Consider the following 12,026-nt stretch of genomic DNA (forward strand, 5'->3'; position numbering starts at 1 on the left):
GTTCATGCGTCTATACACGCCGTACCACGCGTGTTTGCTTATATTATGTTTACTGCAATTCTGACTGCTGCTAAACTTGCGAGTCTCGCACATCTTGTAATTTGCTAACATGTTGCTTCGCGCTTACGATGAAGCTGTTATATTGTTTAAGACAACTTTAACTAACAGTAATTAATAGTTACAATTCTTTTACTTAATCGGTTCTCTGTTGTTACATTTATTTCTTGTTTTTCTTTAGTTCTGGAAACGTTCTTCAGAATTTACATTATTGTGCTTTTTCATCATTTTATAAATTTTCGTTTACATGCATTCATGTTTCTGTATATTCTTTGTAACAATTCCCCTCTGTAGTGCTTCTGCCCTAGGGATATAATAAAGAAAATTAAAGTGAGAATTCTGATCCGTTGACAAATTGGTCATGAGAAACGTAATGGAATGAAGACGCATGAAAATGTTATCTGGTTTCGTCTGTATCATAAAGTTCTGAAATGGTTTTAATGCGTAGTAAACACACAAGAATCCGATTATTTCCTGCTTTTTATAAATTGTATTTTTATATTAAGAGCAACGAAAAAAAGATAATTACAAGGTAACCATGCTAACAAAGCAACTGTCTTCGTTATTTGTTTTTGATTTTACTACCACACTCTATCTGCTCAAAACCGCAGTTCGGTGGTTACAAAACGACGTTTCATAAAATGACCTTTCTCCAGTTCCAGATCTGCTTACCCGAGGGCACGAGTTGAAACTTCGTAGCGGTTTTGAAACGTCCAGCTCGGTTGAGCTCGAATGGTACCCCCCTGAACCCAATTCTTACAGCGGGGACGTACTAGCCGGGTACCTTCTCACCACAGAATCAACAGTGCATTTCTCCGAAACTACACTACAGCCATCAATGCGCATTTTCAACGTCACGGAACTGAAACCATGGATGGAATACAACATCATTCTGAGGCCTTTTTACGAAAGCGCCGCCCGCACTAAACCTTCACGCCGCTTCGGAAGGGCTGAAATGGTAAAGATACGGACGATGGCCACAGGTCAGTATAAACTGCGAGCACTGCATGTCAACATGCTTGCTGCATTTCTTGCGTCACTGCTTTCGTAACCGAGAAAATCTAATTTTATTTTAAGACGTGCCTAAAGATACGTCCTGCGCACGCGAAAACATCGACGAAAGAAGCGCTTATTTTTCCAGGTACACCCAAAGTTTTTTAAACTTGCATCGGATAGATAAAGAGGAAGCTCTTCCGCAAAGCTGCATCACGCGAAGCTTCCGACTAAGTAACGAGTATAGCAGTTAGAACACGTACAGAGCTGACCATTGCACACTCATGCCCTGCTATCATCAAATGAGCTTGGCGGGATTCTGCGCGAACAATAGGGAGAATCTGCGCGCAGCAGGTCACTTCAATGGAAATAAGTGTCAGTACTACTGACGGCTTCATGTATTTCTAACGATAGAGGTGTTAAACGTGGCTCCAGACGTTAAACACGTTAATAGAAAAAGTTAAAGTCAAATCTAGTAAAATATGCAACAAGTGGCCTTGGGAAACGTGGAAATTAGCACAAATTATGTGGTAGAAAACCCTATAGTTCGCAATCATTGAAAAATATTACAAGTACAAAAGCTCCTGCGCGTAGCCGACCGTTAACGTTGTAGTGGTATCTCCGATTGCTACGCTGCGGTGCCCGGCTTCAATCACAGAAGTATTTTCTCAAAGCTTTGCAACGTTTTGCCCGACGTGGCAAAATACTTATCGCCACTCAAATTTGACATCGGCAAAATGACAGCAAACAGTGCATTCTCATTGCCACTCAAGGGCCACCACTATTCGACCATCTGGTCATGTGTTCAAGTAGGTTATTGTGCTCTGTTATCACTCTGTGGTGCTCGCTAGCACTCGTAAAAGCAGGAGAATACGCTTAGCAAACTAGATGACCAGATGGTCCGATTGAAGTGGTTGGGGACAGTATTATGGTTGAGGATTCGATCCTCCACCACCACTGCTCCGCAGCCCAGCGCGCTGAACACTGCGCCACCGTTGCAACAGACGACAGTGATGAATAACCCTGGGGACATCAAGCCAATTCTTATCATGTGCAAATGCTAGAGCATTACTTGTCGCTGAGTGTATCGCTGAGTTATCTCGTTCAGTTTAGTGTTGCGGCTAAATGGTGCGTAGTTTAGTGCTGCTGCGTAGTGTTCCGAATGTAATGTTGCTGCTTATGAGGTAGCAACAACGCAAGACAACAAACTGGCCAGATTGCGATCTCTCAGCTGTTTTATTTGTGGAGTTCTCATTACATTAGCGTTTCACACACATTGCGTTGAATGTTTTTTTTTTCGATGAGACCACTTTTCAGCCCGATAACACTAATTGCAGAGCGACGACAGTACTTTTCCGAGCGGCACCATGGTGATGACACGTCGTAGCAGTCGTCCATGGGCTCTGGCGAGGGCATCTCGGGTGCAAGTTGATCGGCAGTAGCATTGCCTTGTAATTGGAGTAGCATGCCAATGCGTACCTTGCCTCTGGCACTGTGCGCGGCATGTTCTCGAACGCCAAGTCGATTCTGGTGCCTCGCGAAATGAGCTGCAGCTGGCTGTGCTCGTTCCCCAGCCGCTCGCTCTGCCTTTCGTGTTGTCGGGGACTTCGGTGGTTAACGTCTTTCGCTAGAGCACCTCGCTTCGTCGTTTGTTTAGTTGCAATGGTCTCGTACTTCGTCGGCAGTGAACTAGCGAACTAGCGCCTCCACCCACGCTTTGCTGTGTCGCCTGGTAATGTAGGCGCGAGCGATTACATACCGGACCACGAAGAGACCACAGCGCCGACAGTGCACTATAAAAACTAGGGAGGGTATCGCAGGAGTGAAGCGACCGATTTACTCTTCAAAGCGTTCTTTTACTCTCGCAAAATGTTGAGTGGAGTGAAATGCATTGTTCACTCCTTCAGCAAGGAGCGAGTGAAATGTACTTTTCACTACGCCCTTCTGAGAGAGAGTAGAATGCCCGTTCTACTCTTGCGGCAACACAGAACAAAACGTAGCGTTAGCTTCTGCTTGAACTGTAGGAGGCTGGCCCCGAACATTGCCATGTATCACTCACGCACGCTGAGCAAACAACACACCGATTTGCTTTTAAGAGAACAGGCGGCCACAGTTCAAAGGAACGCAGAGCCAGCGCTCTGCTTTTTCACTCGGAGTTGCCCCACCGCGAGCGCGCACAACATCGCGGAACAGCACAGCACCGGAGAAAAGTGATCCCTCCTGCGAACAGCAACGAAGACCATCCAAGGGAGATCGCTTGTCAGCCATCTCGCGTCGCCGCGAAAACACGACAGTCGTTCGTCCTTCGTTGGATATAATAACAAATCCTCCACGGTAAGTGAATTCTATCTTACATGCATATTCTGCGTATATGATATGATATCGCCAGGAAGTCGTTGCGGCGCTTAGCCGACGCGATTGACAACGGACTAGGCGAGCGCGCTGTGTCTCTCGGCGTCAATCGAAAAATCCAGTCTTCGCGATGACTGCGTGTGATTTTATCACTTGCCGATAACCGTAAGAGCTTTGAACATCTCAAACGCTGCCAGAACCATGGTATGTAAGACGTGAGGCTAGAGGACGCTTAACATGCTTTGTTCACCAGCCCATGATTCCGAGCCTATGCTCGGAATCATGGGCTTAGCTTAACGTGCGTTTTGTGTGTTTGAATTTATTCAGTTTGGCAGTCTACTGTGTACGGAACGCTGTTGAAGTAAGGAGTAACATAACAGGAGCCGTCATTTTGCTGGCGGCATGCTTTTGTTATAAATAAGCGGCGCGCTTGACGGTGTCTTTCGCCCATGGGTAATCGGTGACCACTGAAGTTACGTTCAGTGCAAGTGCTAGTTAGAAACCTTGCCGCAGGCATTCACCGCATGCTGCAAGAGGTCAGTTGGGCGCGTTATCTTGAACTTACTGAAAACGCATGAGCAATTCATATTTTATGCTGAATAAAGCATAAACCCCATATAAGCGATCCTTCACGCGGCAGCGACAAGCAATGCGATGGAGATGACTGTCGGGTTCGCTCGTCGCCTACAACTCGTACTCCGTGCGAGCGACGATTTTGAGCGACGTCTCCGCGATGTTGCCGGCAGGGTTGCCAGATTGGGCTATTAATAGCCAAATTTGGCTTCTTTTCCTTTTGACTTCGTGGCTCTTTTTGGGCTACATCTTTTTCAGTGCAAGAAAGAGAGAGAGACAGAGAGAGAAAGAAAAGAAACTTTAATAATGAATGGTCGGGCAGTTTCCTTAAAGTAAAAATAGTTAAGCACAAATGAAAAGCACCCTGGAATCAAAATGCAGACGACAGCAGGATAAAGAAATTGAGCGCGTCTGTTACAAATCAAAATTTGCAAATCCTCTGTTAGAGAACACATATGTATGTCAAAAGGTCAAGAATCGTGGCCTTTTGATAATTTTAATTAAGAAAGCTGGCCTCAGGAAACACGTCTCCATACGCGAACTAACGCTACCCGCGCGCCAGCGAACATAGACTGTTGCTGTCTCCACATGTGACCTTTCAGCGTCCTACGTTTTAAGCATGAGATGCCTTTAGCGCCCGTTGACGTTGCGCCGCGGGGGACCTCGGCTGCAGAACGGAGTAAGAACGTCGAGATGAACCTAACCGAAATTTGTCGAATTTTCTGTCTGCCGCATGGCGCCTACGTGGATATTCGCTGGGAACCTTCCTGCCCACATTGCCTCTGCTCCAACGCTAACGTAGAACATATCCTCTTCAGTTGCCCTACAGCCACCACAGGCATCCATTTTCTACACAACTCCAAACCCTCTATAGAGGGTTTGGAGTTGGGTGATAGCAAAGACGGTATACTGTCTTTGCTATCACTATCCGTATCAACTGCCGCCATCGAACGAGTGTTCAGCCAGGTCTCGCTCATTAAAACCGGCCTTCGAAATAGAATGTCGAACGAGACATTGGTAGCGCTCTTCCACCTGGAGTTTGGCCTGGCTAGGAACGGAGGCTGCGGCAAGGGTTTTAAACCGGGCCAAGAACTTTTGTCCCGTTTCAGCTTTGACATTTTGTACGGACCAAGCAGTTCCACTTCGCAATAAGCTTGTGATGCCTAATGATAGCATACTTTTTATGTCTATATATCGTACTAGATTTTGCACCAACCGCCATCTATTGTATTAGACTCGGTCTTGTAATTTTTTGCAGCTTTTCAATTAGTGCATTGTGTGGCGCTAAGCGAAATTATCGTGAGCTGTAAGCTATTAATAATACTCAACGCCTGAATGCATGTGATTGCTTAGCGCGTTTATTGCACGGCGGTGCTATTTGTGTGTTGTTCTTTTCGTGAATTTTTTGTGCTCTGGGAAAAATAAAACAGTGCACTTGCAATGAAGACCGCATTTGCCTTATCCTAAATTTGCCTGCATGCCTGCGCTTCTGCACTTCTTGCGCTGGTGCAGCATTCGTTTTCCGTGCCGCATGGCCTCTGTCACGATGCGCACGGAGGTCGTGCGTGGTCATGCATGAAAAATTAATATGTAGGCATTCTTGCCGAAAATTAATTCGATATGCTTAAGAAATGACTGCGCAAAAGACAAAGCTTTTTGGCCACTTTTGGGCTACCCAAATGTTTCGCTTTTCGTTACATTTGGGCTACTACGGAGGCAAATTTGGCTACGTGTGGTTGGAGCGAATTGGCAACCCTGGTTGCCGGCATGAGGGCTGCAAATACGCGTCGAAACTAGCGTGACGCGTGCTATAGTAATTTAAGTTGAGATATTTTACTGTAAAAAGCAGCATAAGATATTTCTGAAGGTCTTGCTCTAGGTTTTTATCCTTGCCCGTATAAAAATTCAATCCTTTGCTCGTTCCGTGCGGCAATAGGTATTACTTCAGTGACGTATATCCAGTTCCGGCTTCGCGCTATTGGCTGGTCGCTCATAGTACTTCCGGGCGACGATCGACGAATTCTAGATTTCTAGAACCGAGCGATCTGTTCAAGCGACGGCCCGTATTGTCGCTCGAAGCCGTCGCTCGTCGCCGTCGCCCACAAAATCGCTCTCATGGGGTTTAGCCCTATGACTGAACTGTTTTTGCTCATGTGTTGAAATATTGTGACTATATGCCCAATTGTATGTCTCCTGTTGCGGTTCTCGAGCACGGTGCGAATCTGAAAGGGTGCTTATGTCTACGAACTCGGTGAATTGTCAAGCAGCGAGTTATGCATCGGCATCGAATATAACGGCTGCTGTGCGGAATTACAATTGCAGGGGCGCTTTACATACCCTTATTGTTTTGGGCATGCCCGTGCATCTGCTAATATGTGTTGGCGTTTCAGAGTTATGTCATACGAACGCCTGAATCACCCTTCCTCTGGGTGTTACAAGCGTAATGTGTGCATTTTGCTACTGCATGGCAGATCAAAATGTGTTTATCGTTTTAATATTTTTAGTGGAGAAATAAAGTATCAAAATAAAGCGTTGCTTTAATTCCGTGTTACCAGTCGTCTGTCGTACACACACAAAAAAAAGGAGTTGGTCTAATAAACTAATGACTGCGGTCTGACTCCAACTTTTATATGCCGCCAAGAATGTAAAATGCTAGATTTCAAACTGCAGCAGTTGTCGAGTCTGTCAAAAATGAACTCTATTACGCACCTCATAAATGAAAATAGGTTCATACCGTAAGCATAGATGCAGGCCGCAGTGAACTGTTTCGTGTTAGTATGGAAATGTGGGTAAGCTTGCCATAACAAGCCTTGTGGCCCATTCTTATAGGCACATCTAGTCATATCCATTGAACTGGAGGACAATATTTTCATCCCTACTGAGCATCATGTGTATGATAATGAAATTATGGCTCGGGCACTGGCACAACCAGAGATGGTGCAGGGGGCACACTGGGCACTTGCTTAGGATATGTCACGAGTGGTGTTTGCAGCACACCAGACTAATGACAGACTTATGACATCTGACAATGAGCAATATTTCATTTATTAGTAGGAATATCGTAACATTGGGGCTTAACGAGGATGAACCGTCAGTTATTTCTTTTTTCTTTATAGCTACAAGATTGAAGTTAGTTTAGCAGTTCAATGTTGCAGTCATTTAGATATTTCGCGTGCATTTCAGTAGGAAGGCTAAGAGCTAAGACTTTCTTTTAGTGCCGTGATCTAATTTTTTGACTGTCTTGATATTGTTTACACCATGTCTTCGTCTTGATTTTGCGCACGATATTTTTCAGGCACCCGTTTTATGTAACGCAAGAAGGCAGCTGCAAGGACACAAGGATGTCAAAGAGCCAGCCCAGCGCGACTCCACGTAGTGCAGAGGAGCGCCCGCCAAGGCATCAAAATACATTGCCATGAAATGTGGACGAGAAAACTAGAATGTGGGTATATTTTGTGTACCGTTTGACTAAATGTCAACAAAACTTTCAAAATACAGGATGTAACACCAACATCCAAATTCTGATGTGCTCTAGGCAGTAATCTTAACATGGTATAATTATGTAATGTCTCTGATGGGAAAGTCACGATCATGTGTGCTCTCTGGAGACAAACGCACAGGAGCAAGTGTCATTGAAAAGTTAGAAATGTGTTTAAAAAAAGCTGATTAGTTTTGTGAGAAGCGACTGCTTTTTCTCTTGCCTCTCAGCAGATATATCCTTGTGATAAAAAAAAATAGTGGTGCAATAAAATTGCATATTTGCATGGTGACATAATACATACTTGCAATGAGCACGGTGCCTGTGTTCCCTATAAAAAGCAACAGCTCATGCTTGATTAGGTGCTTACATAATTTAACAGCATGTGAATGCTAGGGTGCAAATACAAACCACGGTCATTCTGTATTTTAAATGCTGACATGAAGCACACAGTTTTTCATGTCTTCCCCTTTATCTATATTTTACACCTAATTTTAGAAGTATGGCTTCCTCTTAGGTTATAGAAAGGGGAAACATTGCGGGCATAGTATCCCACGTTTAAGAAGCCATTACCATTAACGTGCATGCTCAAGAAACCAGTTCCTTAGAACGGCTCGTGCCTCCCGAGGCGAAAGCAAGGAGCAGTTAAGGCCTTTAACTGTGTTAACTATGGTGCACACCTTACGTCTCAGTTAAAAGCCAGAGTCACTTGCAATTAAAAATTATTTAAAAAATGTAAAGTTGTGGTTTCTGCTGTGAAATAGTCATGTGATACCTTCTGGTAGGTATTTGATATCTTGATTAGGGCAACTCAATCTACTTGCCAACCAAGTATGTTAGTGGAGGCAGAGATGTATTCAGTGCAGAGAACTGAGAACATCTGAGTGGAACAAGTGTTCATCAGTTGGCGGATGTGAACATATAGTGTTAATCAAGCAAAAGCCCCTTAGTTTGATGGCTTCTGCAGCCATAACTTTTATAAGGCGAAATAAAATTAAAGAATTTTTGCACATGGTAAATTTCTGGACTTTTAAGATAGAGTGCACAGTGAGGCGATGTATTCATGTTTCCAGACACATATGTACTTGTTTTAAAACGGAGGTAAGATTCTGTGAAGCGCGATAATCTTTTTTTACATGAGTGCATCTTAACTATTTCAGTAGGAAAAATGCTTTGCTTTAAGGTGGTTGGTTCATTGTGCAAGTATATGCATAGGCGCATGCAAAATCCTCGTGCTTGGAACGGATATGTGAAAAAGGATCGTGCCTTTGCCAATGTATGATTTGCTTCTTTGTGTGTCTTTTTCATGCACTTCTCTGCCTGTACTTATGCTTATGTTGTCTTTGATGCATCATATTCATCACATCTGATTTTTGGTTGACATCTGAAGCCATGCTATACTTAGATTGCATTTTGAACTAGTCACAATAATTGATCACGTAATTATGCAAGCTTCTGCTCAGAAGTATAGCCTTCTTACAGTAGTGGGAATGAAAAGCTACCATATAGGACAAGAAATTTCATGCGCAAGATTTTGATGCCAATGCTCCTTGCAGTTTTATACACATTTGCTACACACTAGATAATATTGTAAATTTAATTTTATTTATTTGTGAGAAACTGTAACGGATCAATCCCAACAGCACCAGGAAACTACTTTCGTGAGGAGGCCAACCGAATAGGAAATGTGCCTCTGTGCCACTTTGAGAACGGGCAACATATTGCTGCACAACCACGACAAGACACACTTGGAAACAATGGGGTGCAGTCCAAACATGAATAACTTTATGTGAAATATAAGCAGAGCTAGCTAGACCTGCGGCCTCACATGAGAATATACAACACATTTCTAAATGCCTCTGTGCTCTTAGTCAGGAACATCCATACGCTGTACAGGACGTTATCAAATGGGCTGCTGTCTTAGAATACGGCTCACAAAAAATTTTCTTGCACAATTCATTTACCTTACCTACCCCATGCTTAGCAGCTCATCCGGTAACCTCTGCCGTAGAAGTGCATGTGTATTGCGGTAGAAATGCGTTTGCTGGCCAGTAATGTGGCTCATATTTCTCTTCGATCGTAGTGTCAATACTTTGTGACTTTGCACACGTGTTTTCTATGTTTAACTTTCTATTGTATACTTTATTTTTGAGATGGTGGAGCCAATTGCAAATAAAGGATATTTCGACACTAATACATGTGAAAATTTCCAGAATATACTGATGTTTTTACAAGATGTGTTGTAAAGTTCGCGGGCATCATTGTAATCTGATTTTATGTGTTTGTCGGTATGTTTCAAATTATTATTCAATTTGTCTTGTGAGTGATCAATAAACATTTTGACCTTTTAAGATAAAAAAGTGTTTCATTTGAGTAACTTGGCGACTACAGAGTAGATCCAATTCACCAAGCATAAGTGAAGGAGCTGCTTATGAAGGACTCAAATATTCCCCACGTGTAAGTGTTGCGAATCCCTTCTAATGTGGCCACGGCTCTACATCGTGCTTTCCCACTATTGGGAAAAGTACTGGCACTTTTCTGAAGGAGTACAAGCACTCTGGGCAGTAGAAACACTCGGCTTGGAGGTGTAGAAGTACTCGGTTTGGAGGAGCAGAAGCACTCGATCTAGGGAAGTAGTATTGCGCTTGTGGGGAGAGTATTTAGCACTCTGCGAAGCAGTGCTAGCACTCTCTTGCGTTGGAGTAATAGAACTCTGTTAGCAGGAGTTATTCTACCGTCTCAAAGAGGGTCGATCTACTCTCGAAAAAAGAGTGAAATATGCGACAAGCAGATACTCCCTCGAAGACAATGCCCGGAACTCTTTGTTTTAGTGTGTGGTGCCACTCCTATCATACGCCATCGGGTGAATGGCATGCCAGGCAGATCCCAACGATGTGCACAGCCTCGAGGATATTTAACCGAGAGTATTACTCCGCTGATTGTGCGACCCCGCCGCCATCAGAAAGCGCCGGCAGAAAAGAAGCGGTAGAAAACCGGAGGCTCCATTCTGGAGATTGCGCCAATTTCTTCGAGGCGTGACGTAGACGCGGGGCGCGAAAAGTTGCACTGATGACCCCTTTTGGTTTCGTAACGTGACGCAAGCTTGATGTTGTGCCTAAGAAACAAATGAAGGCACTGGACCTAACCTTCTTGATAAAGCACAACTGTTTTCCTCAGTAAAAATAAAGCAGATAGCTCAACGCGTACGAGTATTCCATCGAAAATGCATCTCGCTTCCGTCGTCTGCTGCGTACAAGCCGTCTTCTGCTTGATTATCTAGGAAGTGTGTCCCCGGTAAACAGATCAGGCATCGTATATCGGCGTCAACGCGCTTGTTTCCTACCTTGAGCCAACATGCGCGACCTACTAGCGGTGATGAGCGCAGGTTCTAGGCCGCGTTATCGCTATCTGCTGAAACTGGACTGGGCTGGCTGAGACGCGGCCGAATATCACCGATAACGATGCGCGCATCCCAGATATCCGCTTGAGCCATTTGGTCGACGCAAGCGACGGCGCTGCCATCTCCTGTTCACTTCGCTGCTTACTCGCAAGGCCTAAGGAAAGCCGCCTTGCGTGCATTTCTTTTTATAAATTAAAAAGCCACCGTTGTCATAACCTATGATGATGCGAAAATTCAGTATTATATTTCAATACAAACGCAGCAGTGAAAAATACAAAAAGTCGAAGAAGGTTTCTAATGTTAAACTAATATAATTCCAAATGAACGATTTAAAAAAAAACGGTGGGCCAGGCCCAATAGACAAATGCGAACACATCCCGAGAGCAATGCAAATACAGTGGGCGCGTGTTGTGAGCACAAGATTTTTATTGCCCCGAACACAGCGATAAGCATGCCTCGCGGGCGCCATTGCATACGGCCGCTCATTAGCATAACTCGCATGGCTCGTTGCAACACAAATTATGACGGAAAATATCTCCAATGGCGGCCCAGCGCAACATACAACGACAAGTCGATGTCTGCCAAACAGGCCTTCTCGTGACGCTCCTCACAACGTATTCCCTGAGCCAATCAGCAAGCTGACATGGCTGCTATCTTGGACCACCACTACATATTCGCAAAATTGCAGATATATTGCACGGGTTCGCTTTCTTTTTGAAGCGCTGTCGTCGCTACATAGCTGCCAAGGACTATAGAAAATGTAATATTGGATAAAATTTCCAGCTACACGTGATGCTTCTTGCTGTTGATGAAAACGCAGAATTGCCTTCTGTAAATCTTCTGTTGCTACCTGATAAGCAGCAGCATTATATTCAGAAACATAACGCAGCAGCACTAAACTCGGCATCATTTCGCCGCAACATTGAACTCGGTGACATACTGAGACACCGAAACCGACACACCGACACACCGAAGCACTCAGCGACCAGTAATGCTTTCGCATTTGCACATCTCAACAATTGGCCCCCATAATTTTTCATCGCTGTCGCTCGTTTGTGACGGCAGTGGCGCAATGCAACGGTGGGACAGTGTGGATGACGTCGGTCATGTCTTGTCTAGTACTGGAGTGCCTGCATTCACACGTTTTCAATGGCAAAGCCACGTTAGGATACA

The 12,026-nt window shown here is 44.4% G+C and overlaps 1 protein-coding gene across 1 annotated transcript in view; it reads left to right on the forward strand.

The window, feature by feature from the left end:
• Positions 1 to 805: 805 nt before the first annotated feature.
• The window catches only part of LOC126518567 (tyrosine-protein phosphatase Lar-like), a 111,605-nt gene continuing 100,384 nt past the window's right edge, over positions 806 to 12,026 (forward strand). The window contains exon 1 of the mRNA XM_050168342.3: positions 806 to 1,040. Within this exon, the coding sequence (XP_050024299.3) occupies positions 896 to 1,040 (145 nt within the window). The 5' untranslated portion in view covers positions 806 to 895. The remainder of the gene's footprint in view (positions 1,041 to 12,026) is intronic.

The sequence above is a fragment of the Dermacentor andersoni genome, chromosome 1 (assembly GCF_023375885.2).
Source record: "Dermacentor andersoni chromosome 1, qqDerAnde1_hic_scaffold, whole genome shotgun sequence".
NCBI classification, from domain to species: Eukaryota; Metazoa; Arthropoda; class Arachnida; order Ixodida; family Ixodidae; genus Dermacentor; species Dermacentor andersoni.